General features: G+C 44.4%; 1 protein-coding gene across 1 annotated transcript; it reads right to left on the bottom strand.

Annotated features, from left to right (window-relative positions):
- Nucleotides 1-3,807: 3,807 nt before the first annotated feature.
- Nucleotides 3,808-13,140, bottom strand: Uchl1 (ubiquitin C-terminal hydrolase L1). The gene is made up of 9 exons (XM_042678166.1): nucleotides 13,056-13,140; nucleotides 12,945-12,956; nucleotides 12,365-12,493; nucleotides 9,712-9,862; nucleotides 7,057-7,142; nucleotides 6,933-6,980; nucleotides 5,952-6,018; nucleotides 5,141-5,199; nucleotides 3,808-4,205 (listed from the first exon to the last, which is right to left on the bottom strand). Exons 1-9 carry the CDS (start codon nucleotides 13,086-13,088, stop codon nucleotides 4,119-4,121), a joined length of 672 nt encoding a protein of 223 aa, XP_042534100.1. The 5' UTR covers nucleotides 13,089-13,140; the 3' UTR covers nucleotides 3,808-4,118.
- Between the last annotated feature and the right edge of the window lie 370 nt (nucleotides 13,141-13,510).

Here is a 13,510-nt window from a genome sequence, read left to right as displayed (position 1 = left end):
AGACTTTGGTTAATAGTAATATACCAACTAGCTCATTAATTCCCACAAATATAACATGCTAATGTATGACATGAATTCCTTCAGGGCTCCTTTAAAGATGATGATTAACAGTATGGAAATCATCTGATTTCCCAAAGAAGAGATGCATGAATATACAACCTGATTTGGGGTCAGTTTAAAGGGATAAACTTCTGCATGATCTGGGAAACCATTAAGTGTCTTAGATTGTCCCAAAACTGTTATTTTGTCATAGGGTGGAACATTATCAGTTCTAAGTCCTCTGCTGAGACTTCTCTGCTTCTCTTTCTCTCTTCTTCATAAAGGTTCAAACACACATGCATACATTTCTCAATCCTTTCTCCCTAAACTCCTGAGCTCAGGTGACCATCCTGCCTCAGCCTCCAGAGCAACTGAGTCTACAGGAACACACCACCACATCTGACCCCAAATCCCTTTTAACAGTTAACATCCAATTGAGATAGTTACTCAAGGAGCATGCAGAGTCCCGTAGTCCTTGGGAATCTGTTTTCTCAAGGAATTCAAAGCGGGCAGAATGTAGTGGTTGAGGGTTCAGAACAGCAGTGTGGAAGATAGAGGGTTGGCATTACATGGAATTTTGAAGCCCACGCCCTTCCAAAGCATATTTAGTGTCTACTTTTTCTTCTTTGAGACAGGGTCTCAGTTGCTCAGGCTAGCCTGAGATTCACTCTGTAGTCTAGGCTGGTATTGTGCCTGTCTTGCATCAGCTTTCTGAGTGCTATGATTATAGGCCTGTACCACCAAGCATGGACTTAACTTTTTACTGTTTTGGTGTTGAGGATCAAACCCAAGGCTTTGTGCTTTGTTCTACCACTGAGCTAAATCCGCAGTTCCCCACTATCTATTTTAACATATGATACTGTCATGTCTTTGTCCAAACGTCCTGAGATAGAAACAGGTGAAAGGTAAATTCAACAGCCCTTTGTGATTCCTAAACCAGATTGAAGGCCCTGGTTCACCTATTGATTTGGGATGAGAATTTCAGCATAGAGCCTCACCTCCATCTCCTCAGTAAAAATGGAATTCTTCTGCATCTCTGGGGTTGCAATGATCCCCATGTTAGCTATGGAATAACTTTCCATGATGTGACCAATGCTAAATAAAGCATGTTATAGTTGAAGTCAGTTATATAGTCGTAGAGCTGCGTTTAAGAATGTCATTTGTGCTGGGCGCCAGTGGCTAACGCCTGTAATCCTAGCTACTCAGGAGGCTGGGATCTGAGGATTGTGGTTCAAAGCCAGCCTGGGCAAGAAAGTCCGTGAGACTCTTATCTCCAATTAACCACTAGAAAACTGGAAGTGGTGCTGTGGCTCAAGTGGTAGAGTGCTAGTCTTGAGCTGAAGAGCTGAGGGACAGCACCCAGGCTGAGAGTTCAAGACCCATGACTGACAAAAAAAAAAAAATGTCATTGTACTTCTGGAATTAAAAACCATCTACCAGCTCCTATAAACAGGAAGGAATCTTATTTTGTTTCCCTTATCCTAAATCATCCCAAGTGATCATAAGTAATGCGCCAAGTTAAACTTTAAAATGAGTCCCTCTAACTTCAAGTGCAAGCAACCAGGATCACTTAAATCATATGCTTACAGTAGTAGGATGTAGACATGATCACTTTCTTCTGAAGATCCTAGATTGGCCAGCCCTTAAAAGTTGAAACTAAGACAGACACTGGTGGCTCATGCCATAATCCTAGCTACTCAGGAAGCTGAGATCTGCGGATAAAGTTTCAAAGCCAGTAAGGTAGAAAAGTCCCTGAGACTCTTATATCTGACCAGCAGAGCCAGAAGGGGAGGTATGGCTTGAGTGGTAGCCTTAAGAAGAAAAGGCCAAGCAAAGAGCATTCCACCAGTACCAGCCAACAAAAAACACAAGTTGTAAACAGAAGAAAGTGTGATACATTAAGTGGCTCACACCTATAATCCTCAGGAAGTATAAATTGAGAGGATCATGATTACAGGCCAGCTTAAGACTAAAAAAGTTCACATGACCCCATTTCAACAGAAAAAGCTGTACACATCTGTTATTCCTACCTATGATAGGAAGCATAAATAGTGTGGTCCAGGCTGGTCTGAGAATAAAAAGGCCAACACACACACACACACAAAGACACACACAAAGAATTCCAAGTACACTGCATAGACATTCTGCAGAACTTTCCCTCTGCAGAACTTTCCCTCCAGGTGAACAGCAATGAGAGGAAGCATAGTAATTCTGCCATGGAGAAACCTGGCAAGCAGCACCTCAGCGAGATGATAGAGGAGAGGTCAATACTAAAAGTAATGAATCATGCTGTTGTAGTATATATTATATGCATAATAAAAATGCCACTTTACCTGGGTAAAACCCCTTGCCCTAGTCTAAGTACCAGTACATCTGACATAGTGTGGTGGAAACACATCTGTAATCCTAGCACTTTGGAGGCTGAGGCAGGAAGATTGTGCATTGAGATCAGCCTGGATTACAAAGTCAGATCCTACATTAAAAAAAGACATTAAACAAATATCAATTGAACATCTGCCCCATACTCCTCAATGTCAGGGTCATCAAAAACAAGTTGGAGAAATAGATACAACTTTCAAAAGCAGGGAGATGCCAGCTAAACATGATGGGCTCTTGGAACGGAGACGATTTTCAGTAAGAAAGGAATACAAATAAGCTAGTCTTTAGTTGACAGCTCTGCTAGGGTATTATTAGTTTGTAAATTATAACAAACATACCATACTAACATAGATAGCAGAAAACTGAGTCATTTGTGGAAACATGAGAACTCTGGGCTTACAACTAGAATGTCAATTTTTCTATGAGCTTAAAATTGTTCTTAAACTTGCCTAATATTTAAAAATTAGTTTCCATAGTCAGTGTCTCTAGATTTTTGTATGTTAAACTGGTGTGTACAGTATACATGTTTATATACTGCTGTCAAAACAATGAGCCAGTAGTGCAGGACTGACATCAGGATTGCAGTTCCAGGCCAACGCTGGCAGAAGAGTATGCAAGACCATCTCAATGGATAGAAGCTGGATGTGGTGACTTGTACCTGTTATTCCAGCTACAACAGAGGAAAGTGTAAAATAGGAGGATCTCAGTCCAGTCACATGCCTGGGCAGGAAGTAAAATTATCTCAAAAGTAACCAATGAAAGCTGGGTACCAGTGGCTCACACCTATAATCCTAGCTACTCAGGAGGCAGAGATCTGAGGATCACAGTTTGAAGTCAGCCCAGGCAGGAAAGTCTATGAATCTCTTACCTTACCTCCAATTAACCACCAGAAAACTGTAAGTGATGGCTTAAAGTGGTAGAACACTAGTCTTGAGTGAAAAAGCTCAGGGACAGTGCTTTAGCCCTGAGTTCAAGTCTCACAACTGACAAAAAAAAATAAAATAAAACATAACCAATACAAAAAAAAGGAGGGGGAGGGGTTGGGAAGGTGGCTTAGTGGTAGAGCATTTGCCTTGCATGCCTGAGGCCCTGGGTTCAATTCCTCAGCCCCACATAAGCAAAATGAAAAAAGCTGGAAGTGGCGCTGTGGCTCAAGTGGTAGAGCGCTAGCCTTGAACTGAAGAGCGCCCAAGCCCAGAGTTCAGGCCCCACAACCAGACCCAAAAAAAACAACCAGACCCAAAAAAAAAAAAGAAGGGGGGAGGAATGGCTCCAGTGGTAGCCAGCTTGCCTAGTAAACACACAGCTCTGAGTCCAAACCCCAACAATTTTGGATATAGTAGGGAGGAGGCTAAGAGAAAATGAAGAGTTTAAGCTTATCTCTTATGAGCAGAAAAGTCTTTTATTCCTTTTAAGGACAAACAAACCACATCCAAGGCTTTAACTACACATAACCCAAAGTAGCCATTGACAGCTTTAGGTGCTAGAGTACAGACACACAGTGGGGGAAACAATCACAGCTGAAGCCCACACCAACTTGGCTCAGGACAGGAGAGCTCTGCTAGTGCTGGGGTGTAAGGGAGCATGAAAGAAGGTGACAGCTGAGTTTACAAGGACTGAAGCACAGTAGGCTGCTTGGGCAGGAATGTGCGCTCGCTAGGGCTATGGGACGGGAGAACAGCAGGCCCCTCCCACAGAGCTTAGGCTGCCTTGCAGAGGGCCACAGCGGAAAAGCGAACCTCTCCTTGCTCACGCTCAGTGAACTCTCTGCAGACCTTGGCAGCATCCTGAAAAGAAGGAATGATGTTAATATCCAAACAAAACCAGCTAGGAATGCTAATTTCAAAGGGAAACCACGTCCAAGACCTGGTCATGTTCAGTTTACCCTAACCCAACTGCAAATCCCTCACTAACCTTGAGAACCAGGGATGAAGGCAAGAGAAAACAAGTGTCACTAGAAAGCACATCGCATGTTTCCTGCACAAGCTGACTCCCTTCCGTTTCCACCAAGTGCTTCTGGGTTTTTGCCTCTGCCTCGTTTTTTTTGTTTTTTTTTTTTTTGCAAGTAAACTAAATCACTCTTTCCCTCAAATCTCAAGAGAACTGAATGGTATAATTAAGAAATGTTCCTCTATACAAGCAAATTGATTCTATTCTAGACTCATCTTTAGGTTGAAACGGTCTATAGTGAACCTCCCTCTTATCCAGAATCAAGAGGTTTTGGTAGTCATTTCTACCAGGATGGCTATCCAGGATCTTGTCAGTCATGTTTTTCAGTTTCTTTTTTCCTTCTGCAACAGAGAGTCATGTGGAAACAAACACGTGAAATTTACCTACCAGAATCCTTAGTGCACTACCTATCAGATTGACCAAAAACTAAGGATCTGAAAAGAGAATTTGGGAAGGCTCGGAAGACTGTTTCCGCAACAATGTAAACTGACAAGGCGACAGTGATCACCTTAATCCCACAGGGAAACAAGGCAATGGTTTCCAGCTAATTCTAACTGTGGACTGAAAATGACACACAAAACACATTATTCAGGGCTTCTTTGAAGGCTCCTGTTTAAAAGCCACTTGCTGTAAGAGAAGATGGGTAGAATTACTGAAATGATCTTTAAGCCCTAAAGACTATTAACCCAGAAAATAGATGCTGGCAGCCCTGAATGTGTCAGCACATTAGACAATGTGGCTGAAAAATACGGAAGGGGTGTCCCAGGATTACCTGCAGCAAGGAGTCCTCAGAACTAGCGCCATGGTCCACCGGAAAAGGCATTCGTCCATCTAGAACAAAGAAGTTGGGCATGTCAAATTTCCTGCATTTTTAGGCCAACCCAAAGGGAAGTTGTAAATTCTTCCAAAAACCACTGTACTCCCATCAAGGAACATATGAAGAAACTTGGAAGGTTTGGTTGTGAAGAAATAAGCTACAGAGGCTCAAGAGTCCCTAGGTATCCACTCTAGGCATGGTCAGTCTATCACTAATGGTACCATGCAAATCCAAGCCAGATCTTAATAGAAGCAATCATGCCAAATCTTGGGAAGCACTACAGAGCAAAAGTCAGCTGGTCTCTGGGGAAAGGCAAAAGGAAAGGCAAGAAGAAATCTCTGAGATCTCACTTGCCCTCCTATGACTACCAGTTACCCCATGAGTCCATCCGTAAGTGATGTCTCAACTTGAGTCTTTCTCCATTAATATAAAACAGAAATAATTATAACATCCAAATTCATACAAACAAGGTCATCCAGACACTGATCCTTTTCTAAGGTATTCCTTGTCTGGAAGGATGGCATAGGAGATGCTATGGAGAGCCAGGAAGAGGAAGTGTGGCTGCCTGGAGTCCTCACTGCTTCGTAACTAAAGGCATTATTCAGTAGGTCAGTAGCCTAAGTTCTGTGGGTATGGTAGATAGTTAAGAGCCCACTGGCTGGCCTCTCCTTCTCTGGCTTCAAACAGTGAAGTACTAACAGCATACACATACTGCATCAAAGAATGCAGGAAAACATACTGAGTTTCAAAATGGAGTGATACATACCTAGTTCATAGAGATGGCCATCCACATTGTTAAACAAAATAAAATGAAAATTCACCTTGTCATCTACCTGAAAAGTTCAAGAAATTTTTGAAAATGGAGTTATATGAACTTATTAAAATAAACTTTAGAATGAAACAGTTTGCTTATATTCTTAAAAAGTATTATAGCTCATAGTCATGAATTTCCTATAAACAGGGCCCAAGTCTAAACCTTCTAAGGCAGAAATGCTGGAATCCTTAAGATAGGCTAGCTTTTTGGTTACTGCTATGTCATGTTTTTTCTTGATGAGGAAATTCAGGCTTATCTCAGGAAAGGTCATACCTAGAGAGAGGTTATTAAGGCAGTTTCCTTGAAGAGGTTCTGTTTGTTCTATTCACATTTCTGGTGCTGGGGACTAGACCCAGGGTCTCTTGCATGTTATACATAAGCTGAATCACTGGGCTACATCCCCGGGTCCCCATTATGGTACATTTAAAGCTTTTTTTTTTGGTTGGTTGTGGGGCTTGAACTCAAGGCCTGGGTGCTGTTCCTGGGCCTCTCTGTACTCAAGGCTAGCACTCCACCACTTGAGCCACAGTGTATGTGGTACTGAGGAATCGAACCCAGAGCTTCGTGCATGCTAGGCGAGCATTCTACCACTAGGCCACATTCCCAGCCCCCACTTAAATCTTTTTAGAATAGAGTCTTGTTAGTACATTTCACTCTCCTCACATGGCTTTGAAAGGTGGGATGCTAATTATGAACAGAGGTATTAATTACTCTGTAAAACTCATATGCATCTACACATAATACTATTGGTTTGAATTACACATTATTTTAACTACCAATTCAATTTCTGAAGACACATTTTGGGGAACAGAGCTAGTCAAAGCATCATTTTCTGTCATCAATTGGCCCTGAGTAGGTAACTTTATATTCAATCCTGCAACTATTCCAACGGAAACACAGGCAGCACAGCCTCAGATGTAGACTTGCATTTACCCGACACTGGCCCTCCTGTGCCACGGCATCATGGGCTGCCTGGATGGCCTGCAGAAAAAAGAAAAAAATCAACACAAAGCTCTCCACAGTGATTTCAAAGCAATGCTCTGGAAGTTCTTCATACCTCATTCTTTTCAAAGCATTTAGCTCTATCTTCAGGGGACATCTTCTCCGTCTCAGAAAGAAACTGTTTCAGGATTGATCCATCCTCTTTAAAAAGAAAATGCAGACATTGGTTCAGACAAAATACTACAAATGGATCCATGATATTTCTGACCAAAGCTTTCACAGCATCTTCATCTTCAAAGTGGTCTCCAGGGATGTGGATGAGCAGTCCTTCCTTCCAGCCTGCCTCTCTTTCAAGACAGGCAGGCCTCTCCATTCTTCTAGAATACAAAGCTCTTTCTCATTGCTGCCATCCCAAACATCTTGTCCCTCCCACCCTCATTTCTTCCAGTACTTATTTAGAACATGTATTTGTGGGATGCTGTGTCTCAAAGGCAGATCTGTCTTGTCTACTGATGTAGCTATAGCACTTAATATCATACAATTAACATCTATTGCCTATATGATACTAAAATAACATTCTAGTTGAATTAACAGTTCCTAAAGCAAGATTTTTTTTTACTTCAGGGTAGAAAATTCAGTCGCAGTAACTCAGTTATCCAGACAGATATTAGCATGAGGATCTTACACAGATACACTAACACCTATAGACTCTGGCTTACAAGATAGTAGCCACTGGCTATTGTCATTGTTAACCCTGCTCGTGCTCAGTGTGGATAAAGCAGGAGGCACCCCTACAGCAAGGGCAACTCCCACTTCAGAAGACCTCAGCTTGAATCTTCAACTATAAACTTAAAAATCTGGAGTAGGGTATAGCTCTGTATTAGAGAGCTTGCCTATACACAGAGCTGAGTTCAAATCCCCAGCACCAGAAACCTCTACACACACTCAAAACTCTGAGAAGATATTTGAATCAATTCACTGACGACAACATTACCATAGTTTTAAAATTAGAGTATGTAATCTGACCCTGGGAACACAGAATTCTAAATAAAGTGCGTTTTATAGAATAGAAAAAAAACTGGGCTGAAACTTTGTCAGTCATGGGACTTGAACTTAGGGCCTGGTACTGTCTCTGAGCTTTTCTGTGGCTTTGAGCCACAGCTCTACTTCTGGTTTTCTGGTGGTTAATTGGAGGTAACAGTCTCATGGGACTTGACCAGGCTGGCTTCAAACTGTGATCCTTAGATTCAGCCTACTAGTAGCTAGGATTACAGGTACCTGACTGAGCTGCAACTTTTTAATGTAGATCAAATGAACATCTGGAAAAGCAACTTCTAGAAGATTTAGGAATTTATGGCCAAACAAGTCATCTTTAATATCAGAAAGATACCAAGAGTCTTGGACCATATTTGCTTTAATAAAAATTACACAGGCTAGGTATCAGTGACTCACATCTCTAATCCTAGCTACTCAGGAGACTTGAGATTATAAGACTGGAATTCGAATCCAGTTTGGGCAAGAAAGTTCATGAGACCCTTATCTCCAATTGACCACCAAAAACTCAGACGTAGAGCTATTGCTCAAGTCCCAGGAATGGAATGCGCACACATACACACCCACACAAATTACACACACAAGTGTACATTTGAACCCAGGATTGTAGGCAAGACAGGTAAGAGCTCTACCACCTAATTATACTCCCAACCCAATTTTTCATTTGAGATAGGGTCTCTGCCTATGTTGCCCAGGCTGGCCTTGGGCTGGGCTCTAACAACTTTCCTGCCTCAATCTCCCAAGTAGCTGGGACCACAGGTACACACCACCATGCCTAGCTGTGTATCTAACCTGCTGCCAGTAACAGGGCTACCTCCCTACCCATATGCCTTAAGTATTTGGGACTACAGGCAAACACCACCATACCCAGCTATTTATCTAACCTGCTACAATTAACAGGGTAGCCTCCTCACCTCTACCTCCCAGCCATTGTCTAAACCACTATCACCATTTCTATAAACCAAGTCTTACTGAAACACTGCTATATCTACTGGTTTACATTTATGACTGACTGGTTTTGAGCTAAAATAGTTAGATGAGAATCCTAAAAGGTTTACTATTAACCTTTTAAGAACATTGCCAACTTATTCTAAATCACATGTAACAGCCACGTTACTTTGACCCACTTACTGTTCACTCTGCCTCTGTCAAGCTCAAGGGCTCACACTTGCTTCCCCATATCATACACAGTATTCACTAGGGGTGGGCAAAGTTCATTCATAGTACAACATTTAAGGTTTTGGCTTGCTGCCACAGGACTTCCATACCATTAGGTAGCTGCTGTCAAGTTATTCTGGTCTCCCCACTGCTTAGAAGACAAATCAATGACAGGCCTTAGCTGTCGGCATTTTCTGATTGGCATCACCTCTAGCTCCAAATTGAGAATTCAAAAGGAACAGGTGAGGATGATTACACCATTGGCCCTCAGGTACTTTCTTTACCTCACCCTCATGAGTCTGTGAACAAACAAAAGGGTCTACTGGAGAGGCAGCTGAGCACACCTCTTAAATGAGTTTCCTCTGTCAAATAAACAATAAAAACTCAATTCATGTAGTATAGCTGGGCAAGTAATGAGTGAACAGTTTCAAAACAAAACGATTTTTAAAACAATTATTTTGCTGAAAAAAGAACCTTAAGATTTTTGTCATAAAGTGTTATAGTAACTAAATTCCATGTTTTTTTTTAAGAGGATGACCTGCTGTAATGTCACACGTACCAAACTGCAATTTGTCTTGATTATTGGCCACTGTGTGGATAAGTCCAATTGTACCACAAGAGTTCCCAATGGTCTGCTTCATGAAGTATACTTTAGGACTCACTTCTTGTCCCTTCAATTCTTCAATCTGTTTTTTCCTGAAGTTCTCATGCTGTGAAGGGGAAAAAACAAAAACAAAAACATTTACCTCTCAAAATGAAAATGCAAAGAACAAATGGCATCACAGTGCATTCTACCACCTATGTGGAAACACAAGGCGGGGGAGGGTATGACCCAGAGCCTTGGTTCTGATTGCTGGCCAATACCCAGAGCATATTCTGTCTGGCGCCAGTGGGCTCTGAAGCCTGTAGGCTCCACCCCATGTCTCTGAGGTCCCTAGGCTCCACCCTGTGCTGCAGTGCAGATGCTGCCTTGTTGGATATTGCCCAAGGCTGTCTAGACTGCAACCTTTTAGTTTGAGATGAATGTGTTAGGTCAGAAAGCAAAGAAGTACATTTATTATTTTCCTTTTATCAGTACTAATGACTGCATTGTACATAGGCATCCTAATCAAGCTTTGAACGATTTAGTGGCCAATTTTAATTCCAGCTATTTTCATTTCACTATTGTGTAACACTTCTATTCTTTCCAATTAGCTATCTCTTTAGAAACAAAACAAGCAAACAAGCCATTAAGTGAAAAAAAAATGAACAATTTCTTCTTCCTCATCTTTTTAGAATGAGAATACAACTAGTGTTGGGTACAGGAGACTGTGGCTTTACAAAAATTTCTCATCCTCCAAGACAAGATGTGACTTCAAGCGCAAGAAAAATAGAATGTTCTAGCTACTTACACAGGGATACAGTGAGTCTGTCTACAGCTTTCATCTAAGACATGAGAAGTTAGGACTTGGATAGCACATTTGCATAGTGGGACATTCTAGTAGCCTTGCATTGCTGCACATGAATGAAGTTTTAAAGCTTGTTCTGTGCCACAGAGCTCAACTTCAACCCCATCTAGTAAGAAACTCTTGCTTACTCCCAGACTCTTGAGTTGTCACTTATTGACTGTTAAGGGGTTTAATCTTTCCAGGCTAATCAGATAAAACTTTTACATGGCAGCAATCTTAGGATTATTTAATGTCTCTCATGGAGACCCTTCTCTAAATATTTCACCATCATTTAAAAAGGACTGAGCTTGGCATGAAAGTTCCCAATGCCCTAATCAGAATTAGATGCTTTTAAAATTATCATTAGCTTGCTCTTGAAGTCAACCTATAATCCTCACTTTTCACTAAATTTCCTTCAGTGCTTGAATGTCCAGTAGGCGTTCTGTATAGAATAAAAGCTCGATAAATTTGACAGACTGAAATGCACATTATTCATACCAGACTGTTCTCTAAAAAGATCCAGTTGAAGCCACAAAAGAAGCCCTGTGAGCTTTTAAGGCAAATATCCTGCACCACTGCCTCCCAGAGGCCTTGCCTGAGTGCTGCTCAAAACCTCCGAGTCATCATGGTTCCTCTAATGAAAAAGCTCCTAGAGATGCTCAAGTGGGAAACCAGAAGATTACATTTGAGTTGGTCAAGGCAGTGAGTCTGACCTACAAAGATTTACAATTTTATCCAAATGTCAAACCTGCCGCTGGCATAATCCTAATTCCTGTAATAAATATTTTAACCTATTAATACTTAGCTCGTTTAGTAGTAAGAAGGCCTGGAAATTTCCCATACACCTTGGTTTAGATTCTTACACTTCAGTTAACCTCACTGGTGCCCCAAATGCTAACAGCCTGATTTTTGTCAATTCCAACCACTCCCCAGTCAGCAGCCAAGTGACAGCAGTGAGACATTACCTGGACTCCCCACACTCCAAGACAATAAATATTCAACTGGATGTTTTTATAAGATGCTCAGTTTTGAGGCACATATATTCTTTCATAATTGTAGAAGGAAAACCATTCGAACAAAAGAAAAATGTGTTAGCAAGATTGTGCTAATAACCACCAATGTCACCCAGCTACAAGGTCAGAGACAAAGAGTACAGGTAGTAGACAGATGATCCCATACAGAAACCCTATCCAAATGATTCGGTACACATTCAGGAGAGTGTCTAGGGGTAAAGGAGTGAGGGGGTCCTCTAAATTCATTACAAACAGGAAATGGAGCTCAGTTGAACCTTTTGTGTTATGTTCAGGCAAACCCAGCCTCCTCCATTTTACAGCTAGGTGGGAGTCTAAGAAACAAACAAGGAACTGACAGTTTACAGCCCTTAAAAGGAAACAGCCAGCAGTCCGCAAGCGGAAGGCTCAGACAAACCTAATGAAGGCAAACTGGTTTACAGGGTGAATTATCTCTCTGGATGACTGGGATAATGGAATTGGGAGAAGGAGGCTCCTACTCTCCCAAATTAAGGCAATTATGCACAAATGGGCAAGGATGCAAAGGATGTAATTAGCTCAGTTAAAACAGGCGTCCCCCAAAAAGTGTTTCATTCCTGCAGGCACCTCCCTTCTTGAGAAGCCTTGACTTTTACCCCCTACAGGTGGGGTGTGGATTAGCTAGATCTGGGCGCCTGGGTATGTCCAGAAAGGGAACCCCCTCCATGACCCACTGGGGTTTGAGGAGCAGCATACTATGTCCCAGATCCCGCCCACCGGGGGCTTCACTCCCTACCTGGGCCGTGAGAGGAAAGAGCAGCAGCAGGGCGCAGGCAGGTGACGGCACCGAGCTCAGAGTCTCCTCCTCCAGGCCCAGCACGTCGGTGAAGCGCCACTGGCCGACGACCCCCAGCCGGGCCAACACCTGGGCGGAGGGGAGACAGGGCGGGGCCGATGCGCGGGAGGGGAGGCGGGGAGGGGAGGGAGCAGGGTCACGACACCTGCCAGGGGGCGGGGCCAGCACGCGCGCACACGCGCGCGCCCTGGACGTCCCCACCCGAGCCGTGGAGGCCACGCCCCTCCGCCCGCTGCCCCGCCGCCCCCACGCCCCGGCCGGCGCAATGACACAGCACAAAGCGCGGCCCCCACGTGGCGCCCACGAAGCCCGGGTGCTGAGTCCGCGCGCGCGCGCGCCACGCCCTCAGGAGCGCTCCCCGGCGCAGCCGCCTCCCCCTGCATCCCACTCTCCATCCCACCCTTCTGAAACCCTGAGGCCGGGAGACCGGCGACCACTGCCGGGCGCTGGGTGGCTCGGTGGGCGCCTCCCCAGCCCGACGACACCGGGGGAGACGGGGGCAGCTCGAGGCGCTACTCACTTTGTTCAGCATCTGAAAGGAAAAACGAAAAACACACAATTGGGATGGGAAGCGGTGGCCAGGCGTCCGTCCGCCGGGCGCTCCCCGGGCAGCGGAGCCCCCGGTTCTCACCTCCGGGTTGATCTCCATCGGCTTCAGCTGCATCTTCGCCAACCGCCGCAGGTGCCTCAGCCCAGGGAAGAGGAGAAAACAGCGAGCGGAGCCGCCCAGGCTCCCGCTATAAAGCGGCGGCCTGGCGCACCGTGGCTGCCTGCGCGGGGGGGAGCGGGGGCCAAACCAAGCAGGGGGACGCGGCCAGACGCCGGCCCGAGGGCGTGCCCCCCCCCCGCGCGCCGCGCCGATGGTACGGCCCGGCCCCCAAACCCTGCGGCCCGGCTCGCCCGCCCGGTGAGATAATCTGGTGGCGGAGGAGATGGTTTTTGTCGGTGGGTGCTTGGAGTGTACGGAGCGGTCAGTCGTGTGTGACGAAGCCTTTCGAGTTTGGGCGACATTGCTTGGAAACCCGTCCTCTGCCATCTCAAATCACTCAAAAAGCTCGGGTGGGGGTCTCGGAAGCCTTTGAGCAC

Source organism: Dipodomys spectabilis, unplaced genomic scaffold (assembly GCF_019054845.1).
Source record: "Dipodomys spectabilis isolate Male_0828 unplaced genomic scaffold, ASM1905484v1 ptg000043l, whole genome shotgun sequence".
NCBI classification, from domain to species: Eukaryota; Metazoa; Chordata; class Mammalia; order Rodentia; family Heteromyidae; genus Dipodomys; species Dipodomys spectabilis.
This window is presented reverse-complemented; position numbering and strand designations above follow the sequence as displayed.

Excerpts from the sequence above, each read along its gene's own strand:
- Uchl1 (XM_042678166.1), bottom strand. The coding sequence starts at position 13,088 with ATGCAGCTGAAGCCGATGGAGATCAACCCGGAG. Across the intron at positions 6,019-6,932 it reads CACAGGAGGGCCAGTGTCGG|GTAGATGACAAGGTGAATTT; the intron begins GTAAATGCAAGT and ends TGAACTTTTCAG. Across the intron at positions 4,206-5,140 it reads CTGAGGACTCCTTGCTGCAG|GATGCTGCCAAGGTCTGCAG; the intron begins GTAATCCTGGGA and ends CCTTCTTTTCAG.